We start from the raw sequence: 17417 nt of genomic DNA on the forward strand, positions 1-17417 counted from the left end.
GTGGCTGTCGCCCTGGGAGAGCCCAGTGTGGCGTCTGCCCCAGCTCCCCTCTGTTCTCCGCTGAGCGGTGAGGTGTGGCCCTCCCCTGGCCCCCCCAGAGACCGGCCCCGGATCTGGAGGCCCTGCGTCCAGCTGCAGCCACGCCGCCCTGGCACCCTTAATAGGCTGACATTTCCCTCTGTCTCCTCCCATTAGGCCTCCGCTTGATCACTGTGCCTCCCTGGCTCCGGGCGCAATCTGCGTGCCGTGTGTCCATAACACTATGTAATTGCTCTAATGCAGCAGCGTTATCTGTGAGCATGCATCGCCTAATTGCAAAGCCAGGCATCCACAGTGAGTGCCTTGGCCATCTCCCTGGGGGCCAACCTCCCTGGGGTGCTCTGGGAACCCCTCTTCTCCCCTCTGCTCGGGTGGGGATCCAGACGCCCTGGCCCATCATCCCTACCTCAAGTCTGGTTTCTCCTTACGTCTAGACAAATACGGTGGTTCCCTCCTTAACGCTGCCCAGGAAGGAGACTCCCGGTGAGTCATCGGCAGCTATGGCAACAGGATGTCCTGGTTTGTCCTCACACCTGTGAGCGCCCAGTGGCCAGTCCTCTAAGCACAGACCTAAGTGCTTCCGAGAGTGCGGAGCTGAAGGCACAGGGCCGAACACCTTCCCACGTCCTCCCATCTAATTCTCTAACCCTCCCGAGACGCCCCTGCCATTTCATTTTGGACCCCAGAGAGACCAGTGCACTCCACCCGATCACACAGCTAGAGAGCGGGGAGCCAATATTCAAAGCGGGACACGGATGACCATTACACAAACCGCCTCTTACAGGACTGTCGTTGGACAGACGTCGCTGTCCGATTCCCACGTCTCCCACGGTGGAGGCGAGTCACACAGGTGAGTGGTGGACTCGGCCTTCATTGACTTGGAGGTGGCAGGGACCAGGGACCCTGGTGCTCACCTCTCTGCTGAGGCTGCTCAAAGCAGCAGCCATGCTCCTCCTCCTCTCGCCGGGGAACAGAGCGCGGTGGCACAGAGAGCAAGGGCAGCGTGGAGGCCGCATGGGAGAGGGGGGCGATTGTCTCTGGAAGCCTTCTATGGTCAAGGCTTGGCTACCGTGTCCAAGTGTTGCCCAAAGCCGCCCTTGCCCTTGGCGTGGCTGACGGAATTGTCAAGAACACCAAGAAGCCCCGAGAGTCCAGATCCTTAAGCAAAGCTCATCTCTTGCTTGCCTAGAGCAGGCATCGAGTCCCGGCGGCCGATGGGGAGGAGGGATGAGAGACGGAGGGAGGGGAAGAGGGGCGGGAGGCCACCTGCCCTGCATCACCTGCTCTCCTGGCCCATCCTGGGTGCCGCCTGCTCCTCACTGCCTTGATGTCCCCGCGGACCGTTTAAATTAAAGCTCATAACCATTGTGTGGGCTTATAATGAAAGCAACTGATGCTGCACTGATTAGCCCATTACTCTCCGCTGTTAGAAAACAGTGATCTCACAAGGGGCCTCGCTCACTGACGTATAGCAGTCGGCCTCCCATTTGACACCTCAAATTAGCAGCCAAAGCAATAACAGCTGGGGTTTTTGTCTCAATATTTGTACCCGACTCCAAAGTGATTTGGCACCGGGGTGAGCGTTATTTTTAAACACAGCGCTCTCACCGCCAAGTAACATTTTAAATGGTCTCCAGGTGTCATGTAAAACCTACAGAAAGAAAGAAAAACAGTCCGCTGCCAATTTGGGCCCCTGATGCCCTGGATGCTTAGCAGAAGGGCCTGTCTTTGGTTCTCCCTTCATTGCATATGCACATTGTGACAGACAGAAACTCCACCCAGCAGAGCCTCGCTGGGAGAGAACAACAGAGAAAAGATGCCTCCAAACTAATTGTAAACAGTGTGAGTTTAAAAAGGGAGAGATGCCTTTTCGGATCTCGCCGTTGCTCAGAGAGATGCTGGAAGCTTAAGTCTCCACGACGCTCCGTGCTTGTGGCCCCTGGATGCTGAGGGGCTCTTACTCATGTGTTGAGAACATCACAGGGGACGCCTGGTGGTGGCTCAGAAAGACTCAACTGCCCCCGCATGGCCAGCGTAACTTCGAAGTGTGCCTTACCCGACAACATCAATGAGATGGCCTCAGTCTCCTGATTCTATTTCATCTCCTATAAACTGGGGGCCTGGACAGGCAGTGACGTCTGCTATACATTATTTAGAAACCAGGCAGCTTCCGGGGTGCCCGGAAACAATTTCCACTTCCGCTGCACTGGGTGTCCAGCCCCGTGAGAGGAAGAAGGGGGACGTGTTCAGGCACCCAGTGGCGTGCACACTGAGAGGGACGGAACGCAGGCCTGTGTTGCCGCTGGGTTGGCATATAGGCGACTCCATGAATATATACTGAGTGGATGAATGAGTTCCAAAATGTGAAGGGTCATGCTTTTGGTATTTTTTGATGAAACACGTTTCCACTCTGAACAGCCTCCTGGGCTGACCCGGGAGTCATGAACTCAATTGCCGGTGGGATCAAGGTGTGACAGTTACGAACTCAATTGCCTATGGGAGCCAGGCTTGACCTCTGAGTCCGTAAGTGGGCTGCGTGGGGCTGCAGCCACCACCACTCCACGACACGATCGTCACTTCTCGTGTCCAAGGATCGCTGCTATGCTGGGACATGGGTGCGAGGCTGCCAGTTGTTCCCTTTTGTTTAAAGAGAAAGCCAGGCATCTAGAGGCTTTATGTGAAGGCGCCTGCTTTTCTGCACAGGTGAATCGTAAGGAACAGAAGTCCGCATGGAACATACCTGGGGCTGGATCTGACTTGCAGATGCCCATTTTCGGTCTCTAAACCTAACAGATTAATTTAATAATTTGAGTCAAATATATACAGTTGACACACATATATATGTCGTATGATATATATGTATGAAATATGTGTTTAGCGTATCCTATATAATGAAGAGCTAATATGCTAATTAGAGCGAACAGCAGAATGACCATCCGGACAACCTTCCAGACGAAGCCGGGGCTGCGAGGGCCAGCTGAGGCTGTGAGGGGTTGTGAGGGCTGAGCCCCTTGCATGAATTTCATGCATCAGGCTTCTAGTATGTATATAATGGAAGAACATTGATGGCGTTACGGTGACGTGGCTAAAGCCTCTGTCCCACCCAGCATCTCCTGACGGGCAGTCACTAGCTGAGAGACCTTCTATTCCCATGAACTCCCTTTAACTGGTTGAAAATGATTCAACGCTTTCTTCCCTCGCATATCATTACTCGAGGACAAAGAGCCCTGAAGAAGTGTCTGTTTATAGGGCAAAACTATGTTCCTCCCGGCAGGTGTAACCCTGTCTGGTTTCTGCCCACTACTCCTCGGTTCCGGGGCTGAACATACCGGTCCGTTCTCGTGTAGAGTTCGGAACTGAGCCACTTCAGACCTGTTAGCGGAAACACTGCACAAGATGCATGAGGCTCAGCTCCTGGCTGGATGCAGGGTGGTCCTGCTTTTACCCTCTGATAGTTGTAAGGGGGAGGGGGCTCTCTCAGGGAGCTGGTGCCACTTACGCCTGGGCCAGTGGGGCTCAAAGACGGGCAGGGGCCAGTGTTTCCTCGCTGGGCTCTGGTCACCACCAGGTGCCAGGACCAGTGACGTGGAAACCCACCTCTTTCCAGATTGCTCCCCACCGGACAGAAATCTATTGGGGTCCTGGGGCAACCAGCCCCTAATCGGTGGCCGCCTGACGGGAAGGCCCCGTGCTGAATGTAAAATGTTCCCTCTGACAAAATGCTGGAGGCTGAGGGATGACGGGAAGGCAGGCCGTAGAGGCCGGCTTCATTCACTTCTGTTTCCTTTCTGCTAACACAGGAGGAAGGTAGGTGGCTATATAGAGCACTGGATAAAGAGTCCGTAGACCCGTTTCCTGGCCTAATTCTTCTGTGAAACTTCCCCGTGGTTGTGGGCAAGTCACTTAACCTTTCTGAGGGACTTTCTTTCACTTAAAATGAGGTGGTGGGGCCGGCTGACCCCTGGGTCTTCCCAGCCTACAGTCCCCCTCTCCCGTTCCAACTGGGCTGGTGCTGGCTCTGAGACGCCACATCTGGAGCGGGAGCAATCTTCCCGACAGCAGTGGAAGGGACGTGGATGCCCAGGTCGGTATAAAGACAGCACATCTGGCCAAACTCAAAGTCGCCTACAGCGCCCCCCTGCCACTCCCCATGCAGCAGTTGAACCAAGTTATGGGGTCGGCTCTTTTTTCCTTCATGCAGACACCTGGCTCCGCTGCTGTGGGATTAACGGGCCTGCTCCCCTAACCGGCTGCCACATCTCCAGCTCACGTACGGAGAAGCGACGGGTCCAGACATGGGGGTGACTCTCCTACCCGCTGACTTTGTGCAGCCACTTCCAGGGCTGAGAGAAACGAGTAACGGGCACCGGGAAACACTCACGCCGAGAGGGTTTCACTCTGGTGGAGACGGCTTTACAATCAGTCTCCTGGCTGCCCATGGAAGTGCGTCTTTTGGGGGAATAAGATCCAGATGTTGAAATTAAGATAAAGGGCAGAGTGTAGTGTGAGGGGAGGGAGTGGCAGATATTCCAAAGTATTTAGTTTCAGAAACTACACTGTTTAAACATGGTGCTTCTTAATGAATGGGACGTGACTGCAGAGTTGGAGCAGGGCCGGAGGGAGAGCGGGCCTGGTGGGAGCTGTGGCGAACCCAGAGGGCACGCCCTGCCCGGATGGGGTGCCCGCCACGCGGCTGTAAACCCACGCTGTGCAACAAGTGGCCATGAGCTAAAGGTGGCGATTTAAGATTAAATCAGTTCAAATGCAGTAAGATGAAACATTCAGCCTCTCATTGCTCTAAGCCACATTCCAGGTGCTCGAGAGGCCGTGGGCCTCGCTGCCCCGTGGTCGCGCAGGTGCCAGCAGCCGTCGCCCGCAGCGTCCCATTGCAGAGCGCTGCTCCGGACCATCCTGGCCACCTGCGGGCCCACGGCTGCCGGATACTCACGCAGAGTTGAACGCAGAGACTTTTAAATACGATCACCAGAGTTTTAAACATTGGCAACTAATTATTATTATTATTATTATTTAAAACACTGGAAAGACCAAAACAAAACAAAAAATTAAATCCTACATCTGCAGGGTTCATTCAACCTATGGGCGGATAGTTGGGGTCCTCTGATTAGTTATACGTGGAAGGAGAATGGGCTGTCGTGTCTGCAACGATTCCAGATATAACCCGGGAGAAGCGGAATCCTATTCCCTCCCTCCCTCCTCCTCACCACCCCTGCTCCTGAGTGTCCTCGAAGATGGGACATGGCAGCTCGGGGAAGGGTCGGGGATGGTGCTCGGATTCTCCCAGCTCTGCCTCTCCAGGGCCTCCCCGGGCACCCTCCCCACCGTAAGGCCATCCGGCAGGAGGAGGGCCATTTCCTGTTTAAGTTCCTAGGATCTTGGCGTTCCAGACCCAGTTCTGCAGTCAGGGACTCCTGGCCACAGGAAGCCGAGCCCTCCAGTTCCCATCCCGATGGAGGTGGCAGCAGCAGCAACCGGCAGGTTTGGCTCTTCATAGGGATCATGGCCCCCGGTCTGGAGACCCACGAGAGCCAGAAGATGAGAGCTGACCAACGAGCCAGGTACTCCCTGAACCTGCTCAAATACTGGCACCAAAGCTGGCAGCAGAGGACGGAGACAGGGCGGAGGCTGACCATCGGCCAGGAGCACCAACCGGTGCAGAAGCTCCATTTTGGGGTGAACTGATCCCCATATGCTTCCGGCAGCTCTGCGGCATTTCCCCACTGGCCCCCTTACCTCTCACTGAGAGAACACCCTCTGGAATCTTCGTACAAAGATGCAGAGCTGTTTCCCCATTTCGTTTGAGGGGGGACACAGCAAAGCAAAAGGCTGCTCCCCAACCTAGTTTGCCATGCCAGGATGTCAGCCCAGACACCTGGAGGCTGGAGTCCGTGGCCCCTGGGCGTCCATTGCCCGACTCCACCTCAGTGCCGCTCATTGGAAGTTGGTAACGGGAGTCCTACCCATTTAAGATCCTCTGTTGGTGAAGAACAGTTCAGTGACCTTCGCCACAGCCTCTTAACCCAGGAATTCACAGGCTACACCCATTTAGAGACCACAGGCTACACCCATTTCGAGACTAAACTAGCCTTCAGTTAACAGGAAACGGAAATCACGAGGTGCCCCCATATCCTAGTTACCTGAACTGTTAAAGTGCTCCTTTTTTAAATGGGAAAAAATTATCTTACGTTTTTCTTAAGCCAATGTTCTCAAAACCAAGCTAGTCATTTTAAGAACATGACTACGATTGCCCAGTGGCTCAGTGGTTGAGTGTCAACCTATGAACCAGGAGGTCACGGTTTGATTCCCGGTCAGGACACATGCCTGGGGTGTGGGCTCGATCCCCACTAGGGGGCATGCAGGAGGCAGCTGATAGATGATTTTCTCTCATCACTGATGTTTCTACCTCCCTCTCCCTCTCTCCCTTCTTCTCGGAAATCAATTAAAAAAATATATTTTAAAAACATATAATTATGGTCGAAATCCGGGCCTGGGTGACTAAAGGAGGGGTGTGGTGTAGCACAAGCAAACCTTCCTAGGATCACCAGTTCCTTTCCTAGTGTTCTGGGGGCCGAATGGAAGTGATCAGTGCTTTCCACAGTGTTCCCTTTTAATCCTGATTACCTGAACAAATCACAATTTGCAGCACAGCACCCAAAAAAATCATATTCTGAAGATATTTTAAGACTTTCATTAAGCCATGACAGTTTTATACTCAAAGCTATGTCATGACTAAACACTCTGATTCCAGAGTCTGTTAAAAAAATAAAATAGTTGCATCTCCCAGAGAAACCGAGGTGAAACATTCTGTAAATAAATGAAAATGAGTCTTGTCTGTTCGAAAACACCAGTTTTCACTGAGGTTGTAATTTGCTCATTGTTAATAAGAAAAAACACCCACCATTTAGCTGGAAGAATAAAAAAACCAAAGGCACCATGAGAAATCTTCTGTTTCAGTAAAATACTACATTGTTCAATATTTGAGATAATTCTGGGACAACTTTAACTTAGTTCTGTTCAGGGCCAACACGTAGCGGAAAATCTAGAGACGGGGCAAAGTGGGCATGCATTTGGTTAATTAATTCCTACTCAACGTGGTCCCGTGTCCTTTGGCTTCCTGCTCTGTGCCAGGCTTGTGCCAGGTACGGAGATAAGGTGGCAGGACAGGGCAGGACTGCTCTTCAACTGCACTTGTTACGAGAGGCCTGATTGGGTGTCTGTGACTCGCCAGACACACACCTGTGGTGTCTCCTTTGACCCGCATCGCAAGCCTGGTACACAGCTTCTGTATTACAATATAGAGATGACCCCCCCCCCCCCCCCCACCGCACCACCCAGCCTGGTGAAGATGGAGGGCAGCCCATCCTAGGGGAGGACTCTGACACCCCCACGCTCCGCCGTGGCCTCGCACCTCCATGTCTGGGTGGTTCTGTGGACTTGGATGTGATGCCGATTAAGTGGAGGTCACAGGATTAGTTCTGAGAGCCTTGTGGGTCAGAATAGTATTTCAAAAAGAGAAACTATTGGTCCTGAATTTACTACACTTGTTTCTCTGGGGTGCATTTTGGAATAAATTTTTCAATTTTCACTTTTTCATAGCAGAGCGGTTAGGAGCCGGGGCTCAGGGACTGGGCAGAGCGGGACTGGATGGAAAAGTAACCCCCGTGCGGCCAGGGTCACTCCGGGAAAGTCCTTCAGCTTCCCCAGCCTCAGCTTCCTCTTGGGGAAAGTAAGGCAAACAAGAGCCACGCCGTGAGGTTGTGGCGAGGATTTACGGAAAAAGGTCCATTCTAACATCAGAGTGCCTAGGCGACAGCACATGCAAAATACGGAGGCCAGAGCAGTAGCTGTGGTACTTGTAATGCCCACACTAACAATTACGTAGCATCGCTGTATTGCAGCATTCCCCCCTTAGCCACAGTTTTGCTTTCTGTGGTTTGTTACCTCTGGTCGACCATGGTCCAAAAATGTTAAATGGAAAATTCATAAATAAACAATTCATAAGTTTTAAACTGCGTGCCGCCGTGAACTCCATCCCACCCAGGATGGCATCGCCCTGTGTCCCGCGAACCTATGCCGCACACCCTACCCGGATGCCAGTCACTTAGCAGCCGTCTGGGTTATCAGATCGACTGTCCTGGGACCATGTGCTTGTGTTCAAGTCACCCCTATTTTACTTAGCAATGGCCCCAACATGCAAGAGCAGTGATGCTGGCAGTTCAGAAATGCAGGCGAGAAGCCGTAAAGTGCTTCCTGTAACTGGAAAGTGAAAGTTCTTGACGTAATGAGAGAATTTAAAAGAAACGTGTCCTGAGATTGCTAGAACCGACGGTAAGAACCTCTATCCGTGAAACCGTGAAGAAGGAAAACGAAATTCGAGCTAGTTTTGCGGTCACACCTCAAACTGCAATGTTACAGCCACAGTGAGTGGTAAGTGCTTAGGTGGAAAAGGCATTAAACCCACGGGTGGAAGGCGAGCAGAACCCCTGTTCTGACTGATGGCGACGTGGTGCCCCAGAAGCACTGAGCCGACAGGAAGCCGTCAGCCCGGGCTCCCCTGACACGAGTGCCCACATTCACATAACGGTTATTACTGCTCAGTTATAATTGCTCTGTTTCATTGTTAGTTAGCTAATCTCTAACTGTTCCTAATTCATAATTTACAATCGGAACAGGTGCCCCGTGCGTGGGGGGGACCACTGCACGGGACATGCTATACTACATGCTATACATGTTCATCGAGCACCTAGTTCCACATCCAGAGGAAGCTCAGCCGAAGCAGAGAACAGCCGGCCACCTGCCTCAAGCTCTGGGCTTTCTGAACTGGACTGACAATGTCTATGAGTGTCCCTACCCCCAGTGCCCAGCACCCCTGAGCCAGGACAGCACCCCACACTAGGAGAGTGAGCACACCCCGACCTGGGCATCGGGACTGTTGCCAATTTCTTCCCACTGACTCCTTCTTATACCAGCAAGGAACGCTCTTCTCCGTTCTTCTGTGTTTACCAGTGTGGCCCAGGGCCGGACCATGTCGTGCCTGCCCGAATGTGGATGAATTAGAACTGCCCTAAAAGTCCGATTGATTCCACCACTGCCTTAACTCTTGGATCTCTGAACGTGGGCTGAGAGGGCTCAGTACACAGGCTGACACACGAGTCTGGGGAGCAAGAAACTGGGCGGTGGGTGTTCATCTACTTCTCAGTATTTGCACAACCCCAATCAGAACTGATTGCCAATCAAAGGGACTAGGAGGCTAGTTCAACTCTCGAGAAGAACTTCCCGGAAGACGGGGCGTGAGAGACCTTGCTTGCTTCTGTGGGGACCTTGCTCAGTCTGGGAGCCCTGGACTCCACGCCCCTTAGCTGTGTGTCCGTGCGCACTCAGCAGTTCTGGTGACCTCTGGCCCAGCGAGTCTGACCCGCCGGAGCGCCTGCCCGCCCTCTGAGAGCTCTCCTGTGCCTGGCGCCTGGCGCTCGGCTAGCTTGTTGGGTGTCCGCACTGCCATGGATTACAGCAGGGTCTGCCTGAGCTGGCAGTGACCCGAAGGAGAGGAGGCCGGTGGGAAAGGGGCACCCACACCCCATGGGAGGCGGGTTTGGGCACCCAGCCACACCGACCATCGCGATGCAGGAATGAGCCCAGGGCTGCCAATGCTTCTGGTTGCTAAAAGCCCAAAGCTGGAATTTTATGAAAAACACAATACATTTTAAATGTGAAATGCTCACTTCCATTGTTAAAGAACACGTTACGCGATTAAGTAAAACTCATCCGTGGATGCAATATGGTCTGTGGTCTAGTTCCAGCCTTGGGTTTCGAGAGAGCCGAAAGCAGGACCTGGGGTCAAAGTCTGCCCTCCCTCAGCCTCCAAAATAAGAGAGGCCACTGAAGGACGGGCTAGAAAGACAACTGCACTCAGGGTCCCCGTGTCACCAGGGGGTTTCTCCCGAAGAGCCCAACGGCAGGAGGTGCCCATGTGGGCAAAGAACATGGGGCCCGGGGTCTGGAGACCCAGGTGCCAGCCTCTTTGCTACCATCAACTTGTCCTTGGCACCCCCTGGCCAGAGCCGGGACTCGGGTAAGGGAAGTGGGGCACCCAACGTGCAAAATGTTAGGAGGCCTGGGCTCACTGTTGCCTCTCTGTACCTTTTCTCTACCGACACCAGGGCCAGCCTAGAGTAATGTCCCCGAATTTCCAAAATTGGCAAGTGACATAAATGTGAGCGAGGCCTTCCAAATGGCACCCCTGGTTATCTGCAGACCCGAGGACCCGCACGCAGTTTGCTGGGCCCGTGATCTCCCCTGGCAGACCCCTCACCGGGCAGTGACAGCCTTCCAGGACGTGTCCCTGACATCTTTGGTCTGGCGTTTTTGGCAGCGTATCTGCTGATCTTCTGATTTGCTACATGTAGTCAGGAGACAATATCTGAAAATCTTTTTTTCTCCTCCTATAATACTATTGAAGAAATTAATTAACTATCTTATTCATTAGGTCTTCTCAATTTTGTTTCATTTGTCCATACTCTTAATTTTTTTCTTTTTCATTAAGCGTTTTTCTAAACTGGGCAGGGAAGAGCCTGGTATAATTGGTGAATCGCCTGCCCAGTCTCAATCTCGCTAGCAGGGACCAGAAACCCACGGCTCAGAGCACGACCAGCAAGGATTCCTGCCCGAAGGGGCTGGAGATGCAGTCTTGGCATGCTCGACGGCCGAATACGCACGCCTTAGAGAAAGCCGAGATGTGAATCGCCAAATGGATAGAACAGGTGGAAATGAAAGGGCAGTGATGTGGGTAATAGAAGGGCGTCGGACCCACGGGAAACAGGCCCCTCCGTGAAGAACCTTAAGTGCCATACAAGAAGTCGGGGCTGTGTTTTGGGGCAGTTTGGAGAATGGGGCCCCCAAACCATTGAGCGTCTAAGTCAATTGGCGACATCCAGAAGTGAGACTAAATCGTCCCTGGGCCTAGAATGTAAGTCAGTGATAAAGCGGGATTACTTTCCTTCCCTGGTGAGTTTGATTCATCTTCAGCTTTGCAGGGACCCCTACACTGGGTGAAGGGGAGGACAGCTCTGCAGGCTTGTGGGGAGCACCAGCGTTTTCCTGGCCAGGATTTTGAGTCCTGGGTCGCTTGCCTGGCTGGGCTCTCGGGGCCAGCTCACATCACCCACAGCGCATGGCGGCCACGCTTCAGGGAGCCAACACTAGGAGAGCCTTGGCGACACAGCTCAGAGGGGCAGCGGGCAGGGTGCTGGCCACTCGGGCTCTGCTGCTGCTGGGTGGGCAGTCCCCTGGCTGCCCTGACATGGGCTCTTCCTCTGTACGAGGAGGCGGCGATAACAGCAGTTTCCCAGCAGGTGTGTGAGGACTCAGAGGTCACGGGTTAAAGCACTGGTTATGTGTTGGGGATGAGGCACTGCCAGGATGCCAGCTATGATCACTTGCATTGGGGTTCCTCCCCTGTGCGGGCTCGGGGCCTTGAGAAGTTTTGCCTACACTATGCTTTTCTTTTTAGCCCCCTTCCTGCCTACCTGACTCCTTCCCTTTGTCCTCCATGCCCTGTGCCGGGCATCCCCCACTGGGCATGCGCCATAAATGCGGACAAGGTGGGCAGAGTTCAGTCTTTTCCAACCTGTACCCCTGCCGCTCCCCTCACTGCAGTGCGTGGTTCCCTGTCAACTCGCCTCCCAAGTTCTCATTCCCTGGAACAGGGGAGACCAACCTCGGTCTAGATGGAAAGAAGTCCTAAGGCATTTCTTTCACAGGAAGGACGAGCTCATGGGGCGATCCCGCGTGAATTTTCCACTAGCGCAGCTGACCCTTGAACGACACGGGTTTGAACTGGGCAGGTCCACTGACCCGGGGATTCTCTTCACTAAACACCTGTGCTGTTTTCCATCTGAGGTTGGGCGTCTGCGGACGTGGGGGCCAACTGTATGCATTGCTCTACACCATTTTACACAGGGGACTTGAGCATCTGCGGATTTGGGTATCTGTGGGGGGCCCTGGAACAAATCCCCTGTGATACTGAGAGACGATTTAAGTTTTGGGGGAGTCAAAAGTTATATGCAGATTTTTGACAGTGGGCGGGGGGCAGGGGGAGTCAGCACCCCTATCGCCCATGTTGTTCAAAGGTCAACTGTAGGTGACGTCCACAGACTTCCCTTGAGTTAATTTTGAGAGCTTTTCACGAGGTCACCCCGAGTCTTTCCTTGTTTTCTACTTCACGCTGCACAACGTCAGAGAGAAGACACACCTGAAAGACCACGTCTTGTCTCTTCATGTGCAGATGTTACAGCTGCAGGTGCTGAAAGATGACCTGCTCAGGGACAGCGTGTTTCGAACTCCATCCCCTCTCCCTGAATCTCTGAAGAATTTACTAAGTTAACGCACGATGCCCTCACTTAGTTCCTATTTATGGCATTGTCAAGATTCTTTATGGTGCCAAGTTGTGATTACAGAGAAGTATTATAAAATGTCGATGCCTCGCTGAGATTTGGAAGGTCTGGGGGTGGGGAGGGGAGGTCCTTTAGATGGAGATGTCAGCTCCAGCCAGTTTCAGAATCGCTCCCCATTAAGATGGATGGTTCCAGAGCTGAGTGCCTCTGCTGGAGATTAGAAACCCGTGGAATCGCTGATGATGATTAATTTTAAGTACTTAGCCACGTGAAGCCAAATGAGTGTGTCTTTAAAACAAAGCTATTGATCTGGCTTTGTTTGGAATCGCGAAGATAAACTAATCAGATCCTGCGGACTCTGCAATGATGGGGAATGAGAACTTTTCATCATAGGCTTGCAAGCTTCCAGTGTGAGAGACCCGGTGTGGCTGGATACTAGCGTTTCCGAGTCTAATTGTCTCCTGGATGGGGACGGGGCATGGTCGGGAGAAAGTGAGGGACGTGGAAGAAACACTATTTGGGGAGCCCTTCCTATGAAATAGATAAGGTGTCTCTTCCTAACGTGAGGAAAACAGGCTCAGAGAGGCTCAGTAGCCTGGCCAAAGTCCCACTGAGTCCCGGCTTCCACACCCAGGTATGTCTGATTGTTAGCCCCCCCCTCCCCCACCCCCATCCCGCCTTCCTGGTGAGGAGACCCCGCCACGCTTTGTAGAGATCTCCCAGCTGCTCCATGGCAGCTGGTGACTTCCATTTCCTGATCTCTTCCCAAGGAATTTTCTCATCCTTCCCAAGAATAGGGTGCTATTCTCCTAGCAGCCCTTTTCTACAGAGGCTTTCTTTGCAGGCAGGGAGAATCGTGCCCACCCTTCTCAGCTCCGGCCTCTTGAGAAGAGAAGCCCTGGGTGACTAATCTGGGCACATGCGTTGGTTGCGGGTTCCGGGGTCAGAGCGTGGTGAGGAGGGACCAGCCCTGTCAGGAGTGAGCGCCTCCCGCCCTGGCTGTGGGCCTGCCCCTCGGTGCTGGGATGCTCAGCTTTCATCAGTCCCAGCGCTTGCAGCATCAGCTCCCCCTCTATTTCCCGTGATTCCTCTTGGAATCACCTTCCTCGCATGCAACGTGGAGAGGCTCTCTCCAGCCCGTTGCTGTCTGCAGGGCCAGGTGACAGGGGAAGGGACAGGGAGCCCTTTACGTGCAAAGGGACATTTTAAAATATTCACTTGTGTATTTGTCTGACATTTATTCATTCTTCTGGAAGTCAGAGCTATGCAACCTGGTGACTAAGTAACTTCGTATTTTCAGGGATGCCCAGCAGACCCCACACTGGGTGGGACTGTACCATCAGAACTATTTTTAGAACCAAGCAATTATAGAACTCGAAAAGGAGAAGGTATCCCCAAGATAGAGCAACCAACCCCTTCATTTTCCAAATGAGAAAACTTAGGCTCTGAGCATGGAAGGGACTTGCCCAAGGTCACGCAGCTAATTAGGAGCGGAGTGGGGACCGGACCCGGCATCTCCTGACATGAGTTCTGCTGGGCTTTCCTGCCTTCCTCGCCAGCTTCCCCCAAATCAGGGTCTGGAAGTCTAGCCGGGGTGAGAGCAATCAGAATGTTTTCTTACACAATCCAACTTTAGTTTGAATGGCCGGAGATGGCTCCTAGCTGACTCCCCCTCTCCCCCTTCGCCCTCCCCTCCCGTAAGTCAGGTTTCCTTCTAGACCCATTTGAAAATCTGGAACCCAGAAAGGCAGCTCCATGCTTCCAGGTAAAGTATACAGAGCGGGGTTCTGGGGAGGTATCCACTTCCTCACATCCTCCCCTCCCCCCACACTTGAAGGGTTGCTGTTTAAAGTTTGGAATTACACCTGAGGCGAGAGCCCAGGAGCAAGGGCAGTGGCTTGACTTGACCTACTGCTTGGCCTCCCCCAGGCCTGTGCCCAGATCCCTTTCAGATTTTGGGTGATTGCCCTGACCCCTGGTGCTACCCTCTCTGGTCTCCCAGACCTGTAACCTGCCTCCTGCGTGCCCACACTCAGACAGGCTCCCCCCCGACCGCGCTGGCAGGGGCTGGGGGCTCCTCCAGCCCATCTGCTTCACCCAGCAACAAACACCGTGAGAGAGAGCGGCGGGGAGAAAGGGCTCGGCTGAGACTTCACTAGCAGGAGCCCCAGTTTGCGGGAGGTGGGAAATCACACTTTGCTGCCTGCAAACACTTTGGCCAAGGTGAGCCGGAGGGAGATCCCGGTGCCCGATGTTAATAGCACTGCAGCAGCAGCCCCAGAAACGCACCCGCACGGAACCCCCTGTACACACACTCCCCCCGTCTCCTCCTCACCCGGACACGCACACGCACACCAGGCAGCGACCGCACAATCAACTCACAGGATCTCCAAATCGCGCAGCGCTCGGAAGGCTCCATCTTCAATGCAGCTGATGTGGTTGTTGTCCAGTTGCCTGTGGAAAAGCAAGGGAGAGCGTGAAGGCTGAGTGCGGGCAGCGCCGAGGAGCGGCTGGCCGGCGTCCCCGGTCGCCGAGCGCCGGTCCCTCCACCCCTCGCAGGCTCTGCTCGTCCCCGCCAGGAGCTCCCGCAGAGCCAGCCCGTCTGCCAGGCTGCTCCGTCTCCTCTCTGACTGTCTGAGAGAACTACACAGACGAGCGCACCAAAGGCTGTCAGGTCTCAGTAAATATTAATTGCGCATTTTTTTTTTTTTTTAGGCAGAAGGGAGTAATTTCATTACATTAGGGCATCCAATCCATTACGAGCTCTTACCGTCATGTCACTGAAACAATTTCATTAAGCTAAAGGCCTGTAAATCATTGGAGGTCACTGCTCTGCCCTCCGAGACCTCCCAGAATGCTTTCTTCCCTTTCTCCCGCGCCCTGTCTCCTTTTACTGGAAGTGGCAGTCTCTGACACAGCGCTAAATCTCAAGGCTTTATCTGCCCACGAGCGGCGAGGGTGCATGGGGAATATACCGATTCCAAATTAGACTCAACTAATCTAATTTTATAGTCTTTTTATTATTCTAAGCACCAAATGTCTGTGGTGGTTTGATGCCTCCGTGCTTTGTTACGGGGCCCATCTGGTAGGTCATTGTATGGAAGCATTTTCTGACTAACTACAGATTCCCTCAAACGGCACCAACCATCATCAGCATTAAGGAAACCCATTGATGGAGGCGCTGCTGGTGGGGGGAGAAAAGGGAATATCGTCATTGCCTTCAAGACGGGCCACTTACATTTAAATTGGGGAGAATTAAATGCACCTATTTTAGGACTCGGTTTTCATTTCCCTCTCCATCTTCTGAGCATGAAAATCATGTCTTTTCAAAAGATGCCTCGATTAACATACAGTCCAGTTGGGACTGAGGTATTTTAGTTGAGAGCCAGCGAACAGATACCATTATCTCTGAATCAGATGCCTCTGATGCGTGGGGATATTTATCGTGACCAAGTTCCAACTTAGATATCATGCGTTAGATGACTCATGTGATTTCTAAAAAAAAAAAGATGTTATACAGAAAGTGGTTACTAGCACCAGATTGCCGACTGTAGTTTGTGTGCAGAGCACACTGTGGTTTGGGGGAGCAAGGGGATGGCCCAAAGAAGTATGGCTGTACCGAACAGCTCCCTCAGAGGCTCCTCTTTCTTTCCTTTGTCTCAGGAAAGATCAGCCCCGCTCCGGGGAGGGATCTCCGGGTGCTGGGATGTTCATCGGTAACTTGCGCTCATCTCTCCCAAGACAACGCTCTGCAAAGGACGCGTCCAAGCTACACGGGGCCACCCTCACGGAGCGTTTCACATTCTGCTAGAGGCGGGATGAAAATGAAAACACGAGTATCGCTGGGAAAGTATAGCTGTGGGGCTGGGCGAGCGACAGGAGAGAAGCACATGCAATGAGAGCGATTAGTGCATCCCGGCAGATGGGCCCCGCGCCGTACGCCGAGGAGCTAACCCATCTCGGATGCTCACGATACAAGACGCCGGCCACCCCGGATTTAAACACACACAGGAAAAGGGCGTCTCAAGGAGCAGAGGCACTTTTTAGGCCTTTAGGTCGACCAGTCCTACGTGTGGTGGTCTAAGCCCTTGCTGCTGCCTCCTTACTGGGATCCCAGAGCTCCCTCTACCCCCACTCTCCTGAGCCTCCCCGAACGGGAGTGTATGAGCGGCCTTTCCACAGGTTTCCGTCAGTGTCGCCGCCGACTCCCTGCACAACGTCTGTTAAGGGAGCCTACGTAGTCCTGCCGCCTGGCCTCCAGATTTATCATCAGTCGGAAGGCCGATGAATCAACAACCGCCGCCCCACGCCAAGGCCGCCGGACCTTACCAAGCAGAAATGCCGGGGAGCTGGCTTTTGGCTCCAAAAATTACTCAATGAACATGCTGAACTCGGCAAAAACGGCACCCTCCTCCTAAGTAGAAAAGTACCTAAATCATCAGACTGGCAAGTCCGGGCAGTGCCGAGAGAGGGCTGTTGGTGGTGCCGTCCACTTTGGTGCAGACATTTCAGCAAGGGCCCTGCCATTAGAATATTCTTTATTTGCTGGATCTGTGAAGATTTTTCTATTCTTTTTCTTTTGGGGAGCACTAGAAACCAAACGGGATACTTTAGATGTATAGAATTTTACATGGAAAGAATGCAGTCTGCAGGGAAGAGAGAAAGGGGGGGGGAGAGAGAGAGGGGGAGAGAGAGAGAAAGAGAGAGAGAGAGAGAGAGAGAGAGAGAGAGAGAGAGAGAGAGAGAGAAAGAAGTGGTAGGAAGAGATTATAAAGGGTGTAGGGAAAGGAGGTGTGGAAAAGATTTTTAAAAATCCACTGCTCAGTGTCCCATCGGGCTCCTCCAACCAGGACCCTGACGTGGTGGGGACAGAGTCTGAGAGGCCCTGGTCACTGCAGGGCTAGGCTCAGAGATGCCCAGTGTATCAGCGCTTCTGTGATGTTTCAGTATTTCAGTGGGTGTACCATT

The 17417-nt window shown here is 53.1% G+C and overlaps 1 protein-coding gene across 1 annotated transcript in view; it reads right to left on the bottom strand.

The window, feature by feature from the left end:
* SLIT3 (slit guidance ligand 3) overlaps positions 1-17417 on the bottom strand; it is a 526414-nt gene that overhangs the window by 115227 nt on the left and 393770 nt on the right. Inside the window, exon 6 of the mRNA XM_008147633.3 lies at positions 14832-14903. Coding sequence (XP_008145855.2) covers positions 14832-14903 — 72 coding nt within the window. The remainder of the gene's footprint in view (positions 1-14831; positions 14904-17417) is intronic.

This window comes from Eptesicus fuscus, chromosome 6 (assembly GCF_027574615.1).
Source record: "Eptesicus fuscus isolate TK198812 chromosome 6, DD_ASM_mEF_20220401, whole genome shotgun sequence".
Taxonomy (NCBI): Eukaryota; Metazoa; Chordata; class Mammalia; order Chiroptera; family Vespertilionidae; genus Eptesicus; species Eptesicus fuscus.